Genomic DNA, 20,513 nt, shown 5'->3' with positions numbered 1-20,513 from the left:
CTGCACAAGAGAAAGGGTGGATGAACCTCGATGCCAATGAATCAGAAATGTATTTCTCCATGGCCTCCCTCTCCGGAATAAAAAGAGAGTAAAGTTTGCCTTTAGGCGGAGACTTACCTGGCACTAAATCTATCGCACAGTCGTAGGGACGATGCGGCGGAAGAGAAGCAGCACTGTGGTTGCCTGAGGTGAGCAGAGTGATGGGTTCTGTGTAGTGGGTGACGTGGGGCAGTTCCTGGCCATTGAGTGCGGTGACATGGATGGGATGAAACAAAGGAAGGACTGGAAGGTTCAGGTAACATGCAAGGAGAGAGTCAATGAAATTACCTTTGGCCCCAGAGTCCAGAAGAGCGTGACAGTCGTGATTGTGGTTCTCCCACCGCAGTTTCACCGGAAGGAGAGTTGATGATGTGGTTGAGGACTTCCCGGCGGAGATCCCACCCGATAGTAGCCTCAAACTTACTACCTGGTGGGATCTTTTTACCGGACAGGAATGGATGGAATACTCCGAGCCACCGCAATATAAGCATAGTCCTTAGGACCTCCACCACTCTCTCTCCCTCCGGGAAAGCCGAGCTCTACCCACCTCGTGATCGTAGATGGGACCGACCATGTTCTCTCGACTCGAGCGGCCCCTTTCCGGAGAGACATAATGGCGTGTAGGACTGACTTGTTTACCCAGGCGGTTAATCCGAGCATCCACCCGTTGAGTGTTGGGGGCAGCTCGAGGAGGTAGATTTCCTTCTCACCAGCTCTCAGACCTTAAACAAGAAAAATCAGTGGCGGACTATTCCATTCAGTTCCGCACCCTGGCGGCCGCGTGCCAGTGGAACGAGGCGGCACAGTGGGATCGATTCATGCATGGGCTGGTCGACCGTGTTCAGAAGGAAATCTACCTCCTCGAGCTGCCCCCAATGCTCAATGGCCTAATCGACCTGGCACTCTGGGTGGACCCTCGGATTAACCGCCTGGGTAAACTCTCTGCCAGAGAGTAGGGTAAGAGCAAACGCAACCTTGGACTCCTCTGCCTCGAAGGTGCGGGGCTGCAATGCAAAATGCATGGAACATTTGCTAAGGAAAGTCTTGCAAAAGTTTGGCTCACCGGAGTAACTCTCTGGTGCCGGCAGTCGCGGCTCTGGCCGGAAGTGGTCCTGGGAGGTCTCTCGGGGGACGGGTGGCGCAGGCGGTGCAATGGGCGCAGTGGGAGAGGTGAGTTGATGAAACCGCTGGGTGAGCTCGGACACCTGTGTCACCAGCGTTTGGATCGCGCGTCCGGTGTTCACGATGCTCTCCTGCTGCTGATCCATGCGGGTGACGCTGTGGTGAATGAATTTAGACAGTGAAGTGGTGATCGCTGCTTCCATGTTTCGGTGATAGCGTTCTGTAACGACTGGGTGAAGGAGGGGCAGGAAGCAAGTGCAAGGTTAATGATATTTAATGAGAATAATGAGACAATACAAAACTGAGACACAAATAATGCTGGGAGGAATGCACAGTCCAAGATGGTGGTGAGGAATAATGAATCCGGAAGGCGGAGGTGAGTTGGCAGCAGGAGAGGGTGACACAGGAACTGCGGGGAAGCGAGCCGAAGGTAAGTGGTGTTGCTTGATGGTGGTTGTGTAGAGTGGACGGGGTTCCGGGGAAGACACGGACATCCAATGCAGAAACACACAAGAAAGCAGGGCACAGGTTACAAACAGGAAACAACGCTCTCACGAACACAAGACGCTAGACAAGCCATTATATAGGGATGAGTAATGAGTGACAGCTGTTGCTGATGACAATTAACGGAGACGCCCACAAACTAATCAGTGCTGACGCGAAACACACAGACTTCACCCACAAAGTGCAAAACCCAGAGATCACGGTTTACCAACCGTGACAAACATCAGATCCATTGGTTAATAATAGATGTGCGATTTTTTTTTATTATTATTATTTTTTTTTTATCTTTTGATGCATTTAGAAAGTCTCTAATAGTGCATTATTTCTGCAATATTTAAGGCATTGGTTACTTATTGCATTGATGAATACCTAATATGGTCACTACAGTTATTGTGGATCTTCTCCGAGCAGTATCTCTGTATGGAGAATTGTCTTCTCTGTATTTTGGAAGGTAACCAATGATAGTCCTGAATACAATCCAGGTCACTAAGGAAGCATTGGATCAGGAAACTTTTTCTGGAAGACCATGTCTCTTATAGACTGGCTAAACAAAGGACCTGGTCAGTAACATGTTTTTTTAATTTTTGAAATGTGGACTTTAGACTGTTTCATCCTATATTTAAAGTACACTTTTACAGTTAAAGGTTCCAAAAGGAGGTTTTCACAGTAGATGTCAATAAAAACCTTTACCTTTAACAGTGTATGGTCATTATTGAGAGCCAAACTACACTATGTAGCTTTGCTTCAAAAATGTGTATGAATTCAGTACTAAACCAAATTTTCAGTGAAAGTAGCTGAAGGCAGGTTGATTTGTTTGCGAAAAGTGATGTCATTGGATGGTGTTAATTGTCTGTATTGACTTAACCTGTAAAAAAAGCTTTGCTTTTGTCTAGATTTGTAAACTTAAAGGGAAAGATCACTCAAAAATGTAAATTCTGTCATTAATTTCTCACACTCATGTATGTATGAAGGTAAAAGAGTAGCAAAGCTCGAGAACTTGTTGATTTGTACTGTGACTGGGATGGGTCATTTTTGGTTCAAGTTAAATCATGTTAAATTTTATTTATATAGCACATTTAAAAACAATCATAATTGACCAAAGTGCTTCACAAGATCGAACAAAGAGAAAAAAAAAATATTATACGGACAATATTACACAAAGTGCAAACAAAACCAACAGGTCAAGATATCAAAGCGCAACTAGAATTGAAAGCCAAAGCACAGTAATGCGTCTTAAGGAAGGACTTGAAAGTTTCAATAGTCTGAGCTTTTCTTACATAAATTGGTAGGCTATTCCAGCTATTAGGAGCAGCCACTGCAAATGCTCTGTCTCCTATTTTTTTAGCCTAGATCTGGGCACATCGAGGAGCATCTGGTCGGAAGACCTCAGTACTTTGACGGGTGTGTGGACGTGTAGAAGCTCCATCATATATGAAGGAGACAACCCACTCAAGATTTTTAAAACAATTAATGCAATTTTAAATTTCATTCTAAAACAAACAGGAAGCCAGTGAAGTGAGGCCAATACCGGTGTAATGTGTTCACATTTTTTGGTCCCGGTTAAAAGTCGAGCTGCGGTGTTCTGCACTAACTGTAGCCTTCGGAGTGATGACTGGTCCAAACCGGCATACAAAGAGTTACAGTAGTCTAATCGCGATGTAATAAAAGCATGTATGACTCTTTCAAAGTCTTTGCGTAGCATGTATTGCTTGACCTTATAGCCAGAAGTCTCAAGTGGAAGAAGCTAGTTTTAACAACTGAGTTCACTTAGTCTTGTTGTGGCCACGAGATATTCATTCGTGGGAACGTGAAAATGATGTGGCCACATGATGCAAACTATTCCTAAAGAAAAGATTTGGGTGTAGAATATCCATTAGCTGTGCTGAGGTTTAGTGTCAACGGTGAACTTCATGGTAGTTTAGATCTTTGAGCTAGTCAGTTATTTACTAAACTTGCACAACTTGTCTTCTGCAGCTTATTTTCCTCTGAGTGAACTTCATTTAGATCCATTCACTGGATACATATATTTTTGTTCTTTATGTCTTTCATGTTTAGAACCTTGCAGCCTTAACCATAATAACTAGACAATAACAGGAACCAGCACGTCAGACTCCCACTCCTACTGTCTCCACCCTCTTTCACTCTGTCTTTATACAGCACACGGTCGTCTGCTGCTCATGTTTGTCTAGAAACAAATTTCTTATCATGTGGACAACTCTTATGAAGTTAGACCTGGCCTCTGTTGGCCTGGCTCTGTTTCTGGGCTTTATTTTTATAGTTTTGTTCGAGCTCATTAGGATTATTTCCTACAGAGGTCAAACTCCACCTGGTCCCAGACCGCTGCCTTTTGTTGGAAACATACCATATTTTTTGAAGAACCCAATGGAGTTCATAAGATCGGTGAGTGTTTGCTTTGAGTATAGAGGCTTTGTTTTTGTAGAAAGATGTCTTAAATTCACTTTGCTCTGTGAAATCTGATTGCTATGTTGCCTTCATTCTCTACAATAGGTCTCATTCACTAAGCATATGTATGCACAAATCTGTGTGAAATGTGAGTATGAACTATTTTAAGAACAAATCATGAAATTTGATGAAACAAAAATAGTAAGAACTAAACCACACATACACAAAAAGCACTACTCTATCATGTGAAGAAGTTAGATTCATCCTAAGTATGTTGCATGTTGCATTAATTGTATTATCATATAAATTATATAATAAAACTTAGTAAATAATAACATTTTATTTTATCTTAAATACATTCCATTACATTGGTGTGCACAGAAAGAGCCAACTTTAATCACTGACAAGAAAGTGCATTTTGACCTAATATATATGCCCCTGGACAATAACTTTTTTCTCTGAATTGAATGAGTTTATTCTCAACATTTTATAATTTTTTTTCTTGAAATTGAATGACTTTTTCCTCTTTCCTTTATTATTATTGCTTGACCCTAATCCCCTTCTGTAGTACACTGTATTATGCTACCTGTCATATTGTGTTTGATTTTAATTAAAAAACCCATTTTTGGGTTCATATAACCCAGCGTTAGACCTATAGTTAATTTCAAACAATATTTGAATTGAATAAAACAGTCCACCATGTTTATTGATATATTACCTGATATAATGTATGACCTACTGTATAAACAATCATTTCAGAGCAGTTTTGTTGTAGTCAGTTACCCTGTAACTACATAGAATAAGGGGGGAACAAGCACCGCTTTAAAATGCAGCACGCAAATGTTGTATTTACACTGTAAAACAAGTTGTACTTAAACACAGAACAAGTGTATATTTGCACAGTAATTACAGAGAAAAATAGTCCAATAGTTTTAATTTAATTGTTTCTATGCCTTTTTACCTTAAAAAAAAAAAAAAAAACTTGGAAAAAAAAGGTACACAACAATTTTAAAAACATTCACAGTAAATATAGTATACTTACATAGTTTTTCCGTTATCAAAAGCATTAGCCAGAACGCCAAATTCTTGTACATACAAACATATTGTGAATTAGGAGGAGATTTTTCATGAAAAGTTCTCCTGTGTGTACAAATACAAAATTATCCATGCAATTGTTAGTGAATGAGACCTATTGTCTAAACTTTAGTTGTGTTTAAGTTCTGTGAAATCTTTTCTGAGCAGATATCTCAGTATGGAGAGATAGCCACTGTCTATCTGGGCAGAAAGCCATCAATATTTCTCAATACAATCGAAATTGCGAAGGAAGCCCTGGTCCAAAATGCATCATCTTTTTCAGGAAGGCCACAACTACCACTTCTAATCTGGGTCACTGAAGGATATGGTCAGTAATATGTTGTTCTGAAAATGATTTGGTGCTGTAGGGTATATTAGTACATCCAAATTTCAGCTTTCACACCGGAACTCTGTATGGGGGAACTAAATTAGCTCCTACTTCAGAGTGTTGTGGCTTCTGCCGATGCTGTGAGAAATGATTCTCAAAGTCTTGGGGTTTTGATGCCAGATGATAAGACTTTATTGTTCAGAGACAATAAAGCCGAGAGACCCCGCAGGGAATCTCCAGAGTCTGTGTCTGCACACTCTTTTATACAGTTTTTTCTTTAAGGCGTGTTCCATACATTTCCTTCATCATGTCATTGTTTACCCATTTTTGGCTATGCCTCCAGTCTGCTTCCTGCAAGCCGACAGAAGACCCCAGTTTATGTTATGTTAAAGCAAAGTCCTTTTAGGCAAGCCGTGCCACTCGGCCGCCATCTTGGCAATGCCTCTGGGCAGCTATTTCAGACTAACAAGACCAGGGCATAGAGTCAGAACTGCACCTTCACTGGTCACCGGGACATAAAAACTGAAAATCAATGAAAAATTGTGATGACTTTGCCCCAAAATAAGGTTTAAAACGCCTTTTCCCCACAGGTTATACTTTTACTATGCATGCACAAGGGTTCCTCAACTGTGACATGAGAATCAATCGTGCATTTGCATCTCTGTTATCACATAACCCACAACAAAATCAAGTGCTTGTAAATGCAGTGCATAAAGATGCCACTGACGGCTGTTTCAGAGTTCCTGCTGCTGTTGCGAATGCAGCCAGGAAAACGGCCTGAGGGAGAAATTGGTTCTCTAGGAACCACAATGCTGGCTAGTTCCTAGAACTGAGTTCCTAGAGCTACAGTACATGGTTCGAAAGCCCCGATTATGTCAGGCAATGCTGGAACATAAAACTAAAAGCATCTTCTTTCATGCTTTTTGGTATCTGGTTGAAGATGGTCTTGATCACTTGAAGAACCAGCCAGGGAAGTAGGAGTTTTTATCTTGATGTGTTATTCTCAAACCTTTTAAGACCATGTACATTTGGTCTTGGTCTGGATTTGGGCCTCAAGCAGTCTACCGTGAATCTAAATCTGAGATTCTGCCAGCCAGTGGGGCCAAGGTCAACTTAGTAGACCTACAGTAGGTTGTCAAGATGTTTAGGGCTATGCATCCATTTTAGTTTAACTCATCTATGTATATCCTGTTAACTCTAAAGGTTTGTTCTCTCATATTAAGGTATCGTAATGGCCACATATGGCCACTCTTGGAGGCAGCAGAGACGGTTTACTCTGCACACGCTCAGGAACTTTGGCCTGGGGAAGAAGTCTGTGGAGGAACGTGTGACAGAGGAAAGCAGCTACCTGGTTCCTGAAATGATCAAATCAGAAGGTTATTGAGAATTGTAGTCACTGTTTGAACATTTTTAATGTTTTGAGGCATTGTAGACTCACAATGACATCCTTTATAATTCTTGCTCAGTATTTACGTTGACTTCAAATGCCATTAAACCAGATCTGTTTTAATGCCAGCTGTAATGTCAATTTAAATTCATTTACTTGGCAAGATTCTCTTCAAAGCATTAAATCAGTACTTGACAGAGACTAACACATGGTTCTCTTTGTTGAAGGCAAGTCTTTCGACCCCCAACATGCAATACAGAATGCTGTATCCAACATTATCTGTTCCATTGTGTTTGGGGATCGTTTCGACTATGATAACAAGCGCTTTGCATACCTTCTGGAAATCTTGAAGGAGAACATCATTCAGTCAGGGTCCCTTGTTGGACAGGTATGAACAAGTACTAAATACTGTAAATGTTTTAGCTTATGACTATCCCACTGGATCAGGAGGTCAATCATGTTCATTAAGGCTGTAGGCAATCACTTAACCAGGAATGTCCAATCCTTCTCCTGGAGGTCCACCTTCCTAAAGAGTTTAACTCAAACTCTTAAACTAACTTGAAAAGGCTGATCAATCTGGTGTTTAAGATCCAGTTGAAACTAAACTCTGCAGGAAGGTGGAACTCCAGGAGTAGGACTGGAGACTCCTGCAGTTGATGCAGCGTAGTAGTTATATGCAGCCATTTTCTTTTCCAGGTGTTTAACCTGCTTCCCATCATCAAACATTTGCCAGGACCACACCAGAAAATTTACCAGAATGCAACAGAGTTGAAGGCTTTCATCAAGGAAGCAGTCAAAACACACAGAGAAACTCTGGATCCCGACAGTCCATGGGACTTTATTGATGCCTACCTGCTAGAGATTGAGAAAGTGAGATCATCATGACAAATAGAGTTGTTGACTGAATATTTTTTTGCAGGACCAACAATATTCCAAGGGTGAAATTACAGTAAGCTGCTAAGGAACTAGATATGCTTGGTTAAACTGAAATGCATGTTTTTTTCTTGGAGCAGCAAAAGTCCAACGAGGACTCCACATTTCATGAGGATAACATGGTTATGTCAGTAGCTGACCTGTTTCTGGCTGGAACCGACACCACAGCGACCACCATCAGATGGGGGCTCATCTACCTGACTCAGAACCCAGATGTACAAGGTACTATTTAGCCTTAAGATTGTCAGCAATCTGTAGCTCAAACAGTAAATTATGGTGCTAGGAGATTCCAAGTTGATAGAAATGATACCCCGGGAATGCATGAACTGATAATTTATAAAAGGTAATAGCTTTGTTTGAAGAACAGAAAAAGTTGTTTTCGTTATTCACTGAAAATGCCCTTCTTCACCGCTCTCAAATCTCATTTATACAATGTTTCCACATTAATTTAACTATTAATTCTGAGTCGCACAACCAAAGACTTAAGTATGCCCAAATGCGTATCTTAACAGCTGCCAGTTCATGGCTCTCCTATTGATTTTTTGTAGCTTTGAAGTAAAACCTTTACTCATCAGCTTTCGTTTCATTACAGAGCGATGTCATGAGGAGATTGTTCGGGTGCTTAGTTACGACCGCTTGCCCAGCATGGATGACCGTGACAAACTACCGTACACATACGCCACTGTTCACGAGATTCAGCGCTGTGCCAACATTTCACCCTCCAGCGGCTTACATGAAACGACTCAGCCCACAAAACTACGAGGATATGACATTCCCAAGGTAATGAATGGAGCATAGCTGTCTTGTGTTTCTTAATTGAAATTGTTTTTCGATAACACATGTTGTGGTTCTAGGGCACTGTGATATTAACCAACTTAACAGCAATTTTAACTGCTAAGGAGCACTGGAAGAACCCAGACACCTTTAACCCAGAGAATTTCTTAGATGATAATGGACATTTCTTCAAACCTGAGTCTTTCCTCGTTTTTTCCTTGGGTGAGTCACCTTTGAATATGACTTGAGTAGACTTAGAGTGAAAACAAGTAGGTTGATACGATTGTTGATTATCTCCATTTATTAGGTCCGAGGGTCTGTCTCGGTGAGACCCTAGCTAAGACAGAGCTCTTCCTCTTCGTCACTTCTCTCTTACAGCGGATTCGTTTCTCCTGGCCACCTGATGCGAAGTGGCCAGACATGAACGGGATTGTCAGTTTAGTCCGCTCGCCTGAGCCATTCAACATCATCTGCCACAGCAGAGGATCCACAGAGTGACCATCAGTACACTTTCCAACATTTACACAAGTTTTCAAATTTTCCACCAGTTTATAAATATAAGTCGGCAAATTGATGTTAATATTTTTAGCCCTGAAATATTTTATTCTAGTTTAATAGTTACTGTTTTGAAAAAAAAAAAAGATGCTGCTATTGTTGTATAGTGTGGAATCTGTTGTAATACCACTATAAATTATAAAGCTTTTTTCTTATGATGTAATCTTTTATATAACAACCTAAGTCAGGCTTATACTTGCGCAAACCAGATTTATATCTTGCAGTTATGGCTCAAATTCACATGGAGCTGCAACACATCCTGTTTGGGTGCATGCTTGAAATTGCTGAACTGGTTGAGTTAATGTATTTACAGTATGTGCTATATGTGTGCTATATTAAAATTTAAGTTTTCATATAATACAGATCCTTTTTGACAATATTTAATAAAACCTTCAGTATATTTTAGGAAATAGTATAAGGAAATAGAATATGGCATGGGTGAAGTGGGAAATCGCCAATTCACTGTCACCTTTACACCATTTTCCAGACCTCTTGCATAACTATACAACTTGCAAAAACATGAACCGGGAAAATCAAGTGACATTCCAACTTTATCCTCTGTCTTTATAAAGCTCACGGTCATCTGCTCATGTTTGTCTTGAAATTAATCTGACATCATGTGGACAACTCTTATGTAGTGAGACTTAGCCTCTGTGGGCCTGGCTCTGTTTCTAGGCTTTATTTTTGAGGTTTTGTTTGCGACCTTAAAGATGAATTCTTACAGAGCTCAAACTCCACCTGGTCCCAGACCTCTGCCTTTTGTGGGAACCATTCCATATTTTTTAAAGAACCCAATGGAGTTCATAAGATCTGTGAGTGTTTGCTTAAATAAAGAGGCTTTGCTTTTGTTGAAAAGGGTCTCATGTTCACCTTACTTTATAAAATGTACGTGTTGACTTCATTCACAGGTATGACAGTGTGTTGTGTTGAAGTGCTGTGATATCTTTTCTGAGCAGTTATCTCAGTATGGAGGGATGAACACTGTGTATTTTGGAAGAAAGCCAGCAATACTCTTCAATAAAATCGAACTTGTGAAGGAAGCCATGGAGAAAAATTATTCATCTTTTTCAGGAAGGCCTCCCAATTCTAATCTGAGTAACTGGAGGATATTGTCACAGTTCGAAACAGACCCAAAAGCGAAAGCTGGTTGAAAATTTATTGAACAAAAAAGAGTAAATGCAACACAGGCTGTCTGTCATTCACAGGTCATCTTGGAGATCACAGAGCAGGAAAAACGCTATCCGAACAGAAACCAAGCGGTCAGGTAGTACTCGCAGGTATAGACAAGCACAGACTCCACCAGGCAGTAACCGCAGCACAGAGAACCAGACTTGGCACAGGAAATCCAGAGCAGTAAATCGTCTGATACATGTACTAACAGGAAAAAGATTAGTAGCAATATAACTAAGGCACATGAGCGAGCAAACAATAAACCAAAAAGAGAGGAAAAGCACATGAGGTATAAATAGCCAGGAGAGTAAGTGCTGATTGAGAATGAGTTCAGCTGTGCGATAGCGCACGTGTTTGTGTGTGTGTGTGTGAGAGAGAGAGAGAGAGAGAGAAACAATCAGAGAAAAAAAAATAGACTCCTGACAGATATGGTCAGTAATGCATTTTGCTGAAAATTATTTGGTGTTGTAGAGTATTTTAATTCATCCAAATTTCAATTAAATAAAAAAAAAATAATAATAATTGTAAATTTGTTGATAAATTGTGTAACTACTGGCTCTCCATTATTAAGTAGATATCATGGCAGACCATGCTGGAATCTAAACCTAAAAACAGTTTCTTACATGATTTTTGGTACCTAGAAAAGGTGGTCTTGATCAACCAGTGAAGTTTGATCAGTATGTGTGTCTTCTGAAACCTTTTAAGACCGTGTAAATATGGTCTTGGTCTGGATTAGAGTCTCAAGCTGTCTACAGCACGTCTAAATCTAAGATTCTGTCAGCCAATTCAGGGCTATGCATGAATTTAAGTCGTCTCTCTGTCTTTGTTCAACTCGTCTATGTATATCATGTTAACTCTTCGTAAGTTATCGGAATGGCCACATTTGGTCACTCCTGGAGGCAGCAGAGACGGTTTGCTCTACACAAGCTCTGGAACTTTGGCCTGGGGAAGAAATCTTTGGAGGAATGTGTGACAGAAGAGAATTTCAGGGTCTGTTTGAACATTTTCCAAGTTCAGAGGTGCTGTAGAGTCATGTGCACACCTTGTACGTTTGAGTCAGAGTTTGAAACCAACTTCAAACATGCTGCTTCACACCTTTCTTTGAATACTGCATTGATAGGCTCAAAAGAAACATGTCCAATTCATCCTATGCTGTTTAAGTTCTGTTTATATATCTCCTGCCCGAGAGCATTAGCTCATACTCCTTATGGAGAATATGGCTTGGGTCACCAAAAATTTTAAGACTCTGCTTCCTAACAGACCTCTCAAAAATTTCCTGAAGAGAAAGTGGAGACAACATACCAATTATTTTCCAGCTCTTCTAACCACATTTTGAAGTTGTGACCTAAGTTTAACAGTCAAATTGCCAAACCATATTGTAAGACCACAACATATTATAGATTCAGACAGTGCCACTAGCTGAAAAAAAAAAGTGAAAGTGACATTCAGCCAAGTATGGTGACCCATACTCAGAATTCGTGCTCTGCATTTAACCCATCCGAAATGCGCACACACACAGAGCAGTGAACACACACACACACACACACACTGTGAGCACACACCCAGAGCAGTGGGCAGCCATTTATGCTGCAGCGCCCAGGGAGCAGTTGGGGGTTCGATGCCTTGCTCAAGGGCACCTAAGTCGTGGTATTGAAGGTGGAGAGAGAGCTGTTCATGCACTACCCCCACCCACAATTCCGTCCGGACCAAGACTAGAACTCAAACCCTTCGATTGGGAGTCCAACCCTCTAACCATTAGGCCACGACTTCCCCATAACCTCACATTCACCCATTCAAACACTCATTCATATACCGACTGCGGTGTCTGCCATTCAAGACGCCATCCAGCTCATCGGGAGCAGCTGGGGTTAAGTGTCCTGCTCAAGGACACCTCAACACTTGGTCAGGTGGAGCCGGGGATCGAACCTGTTGTCTACAAACCTTCCGGTTTCCGTTTTTTTCTACAAACCTTCCGGTTTGTAGACAACCTACATGAACCACTGAGCCACTGCCGCCCCGCCACTGAGCCACTGCCGCCCCATTAGCTTAGTTCTCTTTTATGCTTCAGCAGGCAAAAACACACAAAATTATGTCAAAATGCCCATTCATGGTGAGTTATAATTCTTAAATGATCGCAAATAGTTTGGATGTGTGTCAGATCTGAGTCATGTGCATCAAGTTTTAAAAAGACAGCACTGCATTTAAACTGAAACCTGCTGCAGTCCGACACTGAAGCAAATCAAAAACAAAAGAGAAATCTTCCACTGCCCCGCTCTAATCGGTAACCAGCCAGTGTTATGACAGTGAAATTCCATAATGATGTTGAACTGAATGATTACTATATTCATATACCATGGTATAAAATACAGATTTTAACTGAGGGTGACCTGGACCCCACAAGAGGGGCATTTTTCTGTGTGGGATGGAATGCCCTTCCACACAGGACGGGTTGGAGGTCCCTACCTGACCAGCCCTATAAATGAATATATCCTGGCTACGCCCCTGCAAATGTGGAAATGTTGTGTTGCTTGAGGTTGCATCAACTTCAGTGACTGAATTCTTCACCTTTGTCTTAGTTGTACTTTTTTCTTTTCTTTTTCTTTTTTCACCTTTACATGCCTCTTGCATCATGTGAATGAGGAACAATTATTATTTCTGATTAGACATCTGTAAGGTAGTCAATAATTTATTTACAACATTCATTATGTCTTTTGTCAAGTTTGTTCTTCTGGTACAAGGAAACCGTTATGATTGTTCATAGATTATATAAAATATTCTGTTGCTCACAGAATTTTAACAGTTTTCACCGATGAACAGTGTTTTCTCTCCTAATTCAGATAACATCACTTTTTCACTGCAGAGAGTCATGGTATGGATTGTAGACTTTTAATTTTTCTGAAAGCAATAGTTTGAAGTTAAATGCATCTTGATGATAGATTTATTTATTTAGTTTATTTTTATGCTCAATGCATGGGATGAAGGAACTCATATATGTATTTTATCTAATCCGTTGTATCAACACAACTGAAAGGGTTAACTGCAAGTCCAACTCTTCAGTGTCTCCACCCTCTTCCTCTTTTGCTTTATAAAGCTCACCAGTCTTTGCTGCTTTTGTGTTTGTCTTGGAATGAATCTGTCATCATGTGGACGACTCTAATGAAGTTAGACCTGACCTCTGTTTGCCTGGCTCTGTTTCTGGGCTTGATCTTTATGGTTCTGTTTGAGATCTTCAGGATAAATTCACGCAGAGGTCAAATTCCACCTGGTCCCAGACCGCTGCCTTTTGTGGGAACCATACCAAGTTTTAAGAAGCCACTTGAGGCTTTTAGATCAGTAAGTCTTTGCTGTTTCTGGTAGGAATTTAACATTTCATTCATACTTGTTTTAAAATTCAGATGCACTAAATTTGCTGTGGATCTTCTCTGAGTAGCTATCTCAGTATGGAGAAATATCTGCTGTGTATATTGGGAGGAAACCAGTGATAATCCTGAATACAATCCAGGTCACTAAGGAAGCCTTTGTTCAGGAAGCCTTTTCTGGAAGACCGTTTATGCCTCTTGTAGACTGGCTATCCAAGGGACTCGGTAAGTAAAACATTATTTAGATTTTTGAAATGTGGTTGTTTTATAGTACTCTTTTACAGCAAAGGGTGGTTTTCACAGTAGATTCCACTAAAGAAACTGTACTTTTGGGTTATTTTGTTTAGAGCCAATGACACTATGTCCCTTTGCTTTGCGTAAATTTTTTTAGTACTTAATCAGATTCGAGAATGATCGGTTATAAAACGGATAGTTCCGGTCCTTGATTATTATTGGTTGATCTGCATTCGATGCCATACACCTGTAACCTTGTTAAAGGGATAGTTCACTTTCAAATTAAATTTTGGTATGTTTTAGCTTACCTCAAGGGCATCCAAGATGTAGGTTTCTTTGTTTCCGCAGTAGTTCCCATTTTTATATTTTTAGGTCAAACCGTTGTTGTCTGTGACTCATATAATGGAGGTCTATGGTCACCACCTCAAAAAGCATGCACAGAGGAGTCCAAATTAAACAATTCCCCATCGTAAGTACACATTGATGACCTAAGACACGAAACGAGCGGTTTGTGTAAGAAAACGAGCAGTATTTATATAGTTTTTACCTCTTTTACACAACCACGTCCAACTGATCTGAGGGTGCGCATGCTTCCTGATGTGACGTGTGCGCGCGCTGTGGCTTAGTCTGTGCAATCGCGGAAAGCCCTGGAAGTGATCTCTCACGCATGAACGTCACTATTGTATGCACTATTGCATTTGTGTTGCTGCAGTTCCACATTCACATTTATTCATTTAGCAGACGTTTTTATCCAAAGCAACTTAGACCTACAACTGAGGAAAACAACAAGCCACTTATTTTATAGTCCATTTCAAATTAAATTTTGGTATGTTTTAGCTTACCTCAAGGGCATCCAAGATGTAGGTTTCTTTGTTCTCGCAGTAGTTCCCATTTTTATATTTTTAGGTCAAACCGTTGTTGTCTGTGACTCATATAATGGAGGTCTATGGTCACCACCTCAAAAAGCATGCACAGAGGAGATTATTTTTACCTCTTTTACACAACCACGTCCAACTGATCTGAGGGTGCGCATGCTTCCTGATGTGACGTGTGCGCGCGCTGTGGCTTAGTCTGTGCAATCAGTCAGTCAATGTATTCTGTGCGTGTATTATGTATTTCAGCTAAATTAATTATTTTTATTTATTTAATAAAGTATTAATAATATATTTTTGATGAAATCTGAGAGCTCTCTGACCCTTCATAGACAGCAACACAACTGACATGTTCCCATGCTCAGACCTAGAAACATGGGGACATCGGTAAAACAGTCCATGTGACATCAGTGGCTAAACTTCAGTTTCTATGAGTTTACTTTTTGTGCACTAAGAAAAAAAAAATTCAACACCCACCCCCATTCTCCCACATCTTCACCCATTTTGGAGTGTAGCACGATGCACATGCACACTTTTCCCTAAATGTAACCAACGTAATCATCAAAAAAAAAAAAAAAAATCTTAATTTGTGTTCCGAAGTTGACCATAGGTTTTGCTTGTTTGGAACGACATGAGTAATGACAGCGTTTTCATTTTTGGCTGTTCTAACCCCTTACATTTATTTACTCCGTATTGTGTCATGCCTAACAATTAGCTGTTCTAAATTCACTGTAAACTACAGCTTAATGCTTTGTTCTCTTTTTCATAGGTATTATAATGGTCACGTTTGGTCACTCCTGGAGACAGCAGAGGCGCTTTGCTCTGCACACACTCAGGAATTTTGGCCTGGGGAAGAAATCAGTAGAAGATCGTGTGTTAGAGGAAAGCCGTTATCTGATTGCTGAAATGCTTAAAGCAGAAGGTATGACATGTTTATGCTCTATTTGAACTCATTCCACAGTGTTGGGATGCAGACAAGCTCACCTGTGCATTCAAAGGTCAAACAGCATCCAAGTCTTTCTGAAACACTTTCTGAAACCATTTGTACATTAATAATTGTAAATTTTATTCTAATTGGACTGAATATAAACTGGCACTAGCCTTTTTTGCACACATATTGATGTATGTTTTTAGGCAAATCTATGGACCCACAGCATGACATACAGAATGCGGTTTCTAACATTATCTGCTCCATCGTGTTTGGAGAGCGCTTCGACTATGACAACAAACACTTCTCATACCTTCTGAAAATCTTGAATGATCACTTCATGCTCTCAGGGACAACTGCGGTACAGGTATGATCAAATTCTTCATTTTTTTTTCATTTTCTATTTTATTTAATTCATTTAGTTGTTATTGACAATGGTCACCCTGTTTGAAAATTATTATTTGCAGAATTTTAATGTTAGTTAGGTGGTGAGTCATGGGACCCGTAGTGATTACAAACAAGGAATGGGAATGATACATTATGTTCCATAATTTCCTCAATGAACTTAAAATAGTTTTTCTATCTCAGATTTTAAACTTAGTCCCCTTCATCAAGCATTTCCCTGGGCCACACCAGAAGATCATGCAGAACTTCACTGAGTTATTGGGTTTCATCCGGAATGAAGTAAGAGAACACAAGGAAACTCTGGATCCAGACAGCCCTCGAGACTTCATTGATGCCTACCTGCTGGAGATCGAGAAAGTGAGGTCCCTATTAATGAAAGATTGGTTCTCATTTATCCATGTAGCTTCAGTAAACTGATTGATTTGTTTCATCTGGAGCAGCAAAAGTCTAACGAGGGATCCACGTTTCATGAAGAGAACATGGTTATGTCAACACTTGACCTGTTTCTGGCTGGAACCGACACAACAGCGAACACTATCAGATGGGGGCTCATCTACTTGATTCAAAACCCAGATGTACAAGGTGCTAAAGCTAAACGCTAACAGTGGGCCCATAGTTTTCCAAAGTTTTTCCCAATGTTTTAAATTAAAAAATTAAATTAAAATTACATATTTTTAATATTTAAAACAATACATCTTAAATGTGACACCATTGTTTTGCTGCCATTGTTTCCTTCAGAGAATGCAAATTCACTCCCCTTTTTTTGCACAACACAGAGCGATGTCATGAGGAGATTGTTCGGGTGCTGGGTTACGACCGCTTGCCCAGCATGGATGACCGTGAAAAACTACCGTACACATACGCCACTGTTCACGAGATTCAGCGCTGTGCCAACATTGCACCCTTTGGCGTTGCTCATGAAACAACTCAACCCACAAAACTACGAGGATACGACATTCCCAAGGTAATGAATGGAGCATGAATAAAGTTAAGTGAAGTGTGGCGACCCATACTTGAAATATGTGCTCTGCATTTAACACATCCAAGTGCACACACACCCGGAGCAGTGGGCAGCCATAATGCTGTGGGGGCCGAGGAGCATTTGTGGGTTTAGTGCCTTGCTCAAGGGTCTTACCTCAGTCGTTGTATTGGGTGGAAGATAGTGCTGTATATTCACTCCCCCTGCCTACAATTCCTTCTGGACCTGAGACTCAAACCCACAACCTTCATGACTCTACAAGACTCTCTAACCATTAGGCCACAACTCGATCCAGAAAAACCTGTTAAAAAATTTGTTGATGAACAACATGACTTGAGGGTGTGTATAAAGAACATCAGAAATATCAGCAGATATCATAATAAAACTTTTTTTTCATAGTATAAAAAGTAGATTAATCTAAGAATAAAGAAATTAGATTAAGATAGTATATTTTTTTTTATTACAACAAACCAAAACAAATCAAACCTTACTCGTCCAGTCACCTAAATTAATTTTATAAAAATGAAATTATGTAAGAAGGTTTTAGTGGAAGAAGGAATTCACACTGTGATGACACAGTTATGGTTTGATGATAAATCATTACCGTTTCACATTTCTCCGTAAAACCATAGGCTATTTGATTATTTGGATTTGGAAAAAAACTTGCGATAAATACTGCTCAGCATTAGGCAAAGTTATTTAAAATCTCATGCAGATGCAACATGCAGTTTGGGTTTCATTTTCTATGAAAACATAATGTAAGGCACAGTGCTGAGAGAGATTCTATGAAGAATGTATGAATTAATAAATTCTGTGATTGCATATGGGGGAACCAAATATCTTCAGAAAAGCTTTGATGGCATTTGCTTTTTATCTTCACTCCATGGGATACCTAAAAAATTGGTGGTTGTGAGTCAGCACTGCTTTGTTTACAGCTGTTACTGGGGAAACAGCTTTATTTCTGCGGATCCATAAGCGCCACCTGCTGTCAGAGAATGGATTTACATTTTCATTAACTTCTTTCATATTTTTTTTGTCAGAACTTTATTTGATCATGTAGTAAATTTGATAATGTGATGTTGTAAGTCACCCAAATCATTGATTTCAATGCTACTTATTTTATTTTATGCAAACACAAAGTAAATAGTGCTGCTAATTGTATTTGTTGTTTTTCAACATAAAAATTGTTGAAATGATTTCACTGTGTGAATGAGTACTTTTTTTCAGACCTAATGTTGCTCCAGGGTTTACAAATGTACACTGTGATGTAATGAATTAATAAGCCAGTTCAAGTATGACTGATTCTAGTATGAAACAATCAGAAAATTTATTTTTCAAAAATTGTACAGTACCTTTAGAGGTACAAGTTAAAACAGCTTGTCATTGGGACAAAACCATCAGAGGGACATGCTGTGTACCCTCATTACCCCTAAAGTTTTTTTATATCAGTACCTTAGAGTACTCATATGTTAATATTTTAAACCCTTTAGGGATAAAGAATGTACAAAAGGGTTCTGCCCCAGTGACAAGCTGTTGAACCATTTTCATATTTTCTGAGTACGGGTTATGTGTTTAACTTTGAAAAGTTTAATTCAACTTTGTTGAACTTTCCTCATACAGGGAACTATGATCATGACAAACTTAGCAGCAATTTTCAGTGATAAGAAGCACTGGAAGCATCCGGACGCTTTTAACCCGGAGAATTTCTTGGATGAGAATGGGAACTTCTTCAAACCAGAGTCTTTCATCGCCTTCTCATTGGGTGAGTCAACTGTTTGTCAAATTAATAAACCGATTTAACCATGAGGAAGATTTACTGTAATGATTTGTGTGTTTGTTATCAGGTCCGAGGGTCTGTCTCGGGGAGACTCTGGCGAGGACCGAGCTCTTCTTGTACATCACGTCTCTCCTACAGCGGATTCAATTCTCCTGGCCACCAGAGGCACAGACCATAGACATGGATGGGGTCATGGGTGTTTTTCACTTTCCTCAGAGTTTCAACATCATCTGCCGTAGCAGAGATACCAAAGAGTGACCATCAGCAACTCAAACCATGTCTCACAGACATCATCATGTCATTCCTGTAACAAAAATCATTTATTTCCTTGACAATGTATGTCAACAGTTTTGAATGTCATATTTTAATGTTTTCAAAAATTAAATGTTAATTTTACTGTCATCCGTCATGTTTATTATAATTATTTTATACTTGTAGTAAATTCATGTATTTTATTATATATTATTGCTCAGGAGTGAATCCTCTGCAGTGAATGGGTCAGAATGAGAGTCCAAACAGCTGATAAAAACATATATTCATTTATTGCACAAGTCATACATAACTTCATTCATTCATTCATTCATTCATTACGTGCATGAACGAATAAAATAAAATAAAAATAAAAAAACGTAACAGGAAGAAGAAAATCTTATGGTACCTGTCGGTTACGTGTGCACATCAAAAAAAAAAAAAAAAAAAAAAAAAAAAAGCTACTTTATAAATGGATCAACTCCAATCCTCACCCCAAACACCAAGTATTTTCAGTAATACCTATCTTTACACTTAATTATCATCATTTTAAGCGTGTTAGTCATCATTAGAAATTCAAATCTTTGAATTTTAGAAGTCCAGAATTTACAAATAAACTATTTTTGTGTTCTCTGTAGCCTGTCTTGTTGATAATCCTTAATGCTTTTTTCTGTAACAAAAACAGAGATCTTGTGTTACTAGAGCATGTATTACCCCAGACTTCTGTGCAGTATTCAAGATATGGGAGTATTAGGAAATTGTACAACATATGCAATGAAAAACAGTCTAAAACATCTTTAACCTGATACAAGACCCCAATACTTTTACAAACTTTACTCTTAATATAAACTATGTGATCTTTCCAATTCAATTTATCATTCAAAATAACACCTAAGAATTTTATCTCATTAACTCTTTCAATTTCATTTCCTTCAGTTGCTATTCTTACATTTTCATTTCTTTTTACAATTACCAAAAATCATGTATTTTGTTTTCTCCCAATTTAAACATAATTTGTTTTTGTCAAACCACTTCTTAACTTTTCCCATTTCTGAATTTATATTTTCTGTAATTTCGGACAAATTATTTCCAGAATAAAAAAAGTTGGTATCATCGGCAAACATCAAAAAGTGTAATACTTTAGAAACTTCGCAGAGGTCATTAATGAAAAAAGAAATAGTAATGGGCCTAAACAGATCCTTGTGGAACTCCACATATTATATCTTTTAAATCAGATCTTTGACCATTAATTGCATTAATTAATACAAACTGCTGTTGATTGTTAAGATAACTTTTGAGCCATTGAAGAGCTGGACCCCTAATGCCATAGCTGTATGATTTTGACAATAGCAAACTGTGATTTATGGTGTCGAATGCTTTGCTTAAGTCGAACTACTGGTCTGTAGTTGTTTGAAAAGTGG

The 20,513-nt window shown here is 39.3% G+C and overlaps 2 protein-coding genes and 1 long non-coding RNA gene across 3 annotated transcripts; all 3 read left to right on the top strand.

Moving 5' to 3' along the window:
- The first annotated feature begins 3,729 nt into the window (after window positions 1-3,729).
- Window positions 3,730-5,342, top strand: LOC113041631 (uncharacterized). The gene is made up of 3 exons (XR_003275424.1): window positions 3,730-4,065; window positions 4,174-4,216; window positions 5,311-5,342. It is a non-coding gene; the product is annotated as an uncharacterized LOC113041631 (long non-coding RNA).
- Window positions 5,343-5,377: 35 nt separating this feature from the next.
- LOC113041628 (cytochrome P450 2J5-like) lies at window positions 5,378-10,297 on the top strand. The gene is made up of 8 exons (XM_026200262.1): window positions 5,378-5,470; window positions 6,694-6,846; window positions 7,085-7,245; window positions 7,554-7,727; window positions 7,871-8,012; window positions 8,383-8,570; window positions 8,645-8,786; window positions 8,872-10,297. The coding sequence occupies exons 2-8, from the start codon at window positions 6,702-6,704 to the stop codon at window positions 9,060-9,062; spliced, it is 1,143 nt and encodes a 380-aa protein (XP_026056047.1). The 5' UTR covers window positions 5,378-5,470; window positions 6,694-6,701; the 3' UTR covers window positions 9,063-10,297.
- A 3,103-nt stretch (window positions 10,298-13,400) lies between these two features.
- LOC113041619 (cytochrome P450 2B4-like) lies at window positions 13,401-19,245 on the top strand. The gene is made up of 9 exons (XM_026200252.1): window positions 13,401-13,622; window positions 13,720-13,873; window positions 15,524-15,676; window positions 15,889-16,049; window positions 16,271-16,444; window positions 16,528-16,669; window positions 16,864-17,051; window positions 18,687-18,828; window positions 18,911-19,245. Exons 1-9 carry the CDS (start codon window positions 13,431-13,433, stop codon window positions 19,099-19,101), a joined length of 1,497 nt encoding a protein of 498 aa, XP_026056037.1. The 5' UTR covers window positions 13,401-13,430; the 3' UTR covers window positions 19,102-19,245.
- Window positions 19,246-20,513: the final 1,268 nt, after the last annotated feature.

The sequence above is a fragment of the Carassius auratus genome, chromosome 23 (genome assembly GCF_003368295.1).
Source record: "Carassius auratus strain Wakin chromosome 23, ASM336829v1, whole genome shotgun sequence".
Taxonomy (NCBI): Eukaryota; Metazoa; Chordata; class Actinopteri; order Cypriniformes; family Cyprinidae; genus Carassius; species Carassius auratus.
Note: the sequence above shows the minus strand (reverse complement) of the source record. Positions and strands in the feature narration are given on the sequence as shown.

Bases quoted from the DNA above. Each gene is read 5' to 3' on its own strand.
- LOC113041628 (XM_026200262.1), top strand. From the start codon at position 6,702: ATGGCCACATATGGCCACTCTTGGAGGCAGCAGAGACGGTTTACTCTG. The intron at 6,847-7,084 runs GTTATTGAGAAT...TCTTTGTTGAAG, and splicing joins TGAAATGATCAAATCAGAAG to GCAAGTCTTTCGACCCCCAA. The intron at 8,013-8,382 runs GTACTATTTAGC...GTTTCATTACAG, and splicing joins TCAGAACCCAGATGTACAAG to AGCGATGTCATGAGGAGATT.
- LOC113041619 (XM_026200252.1), top strand. From the start codon at position 13,431: ATGTGGACGACTCTAATGAAGTTAGACCTGACCTCTGTTTGCCTGGCT. The intron at 16,670-16,863 runs GTGCTAAAGCTA...TGCACAACACAG, and splicing joins TCAAAACCCAGATGTACAAG to AGCGATGTCATGAGGAGATT. The intron at 18,829-18,910 runs GTGAGTCAACTG...GTTTGTTATCAG, and splicing joins TTTCATCGCCTTCTCATTGG to GTCCGAGGGTCTGTCTCGGG.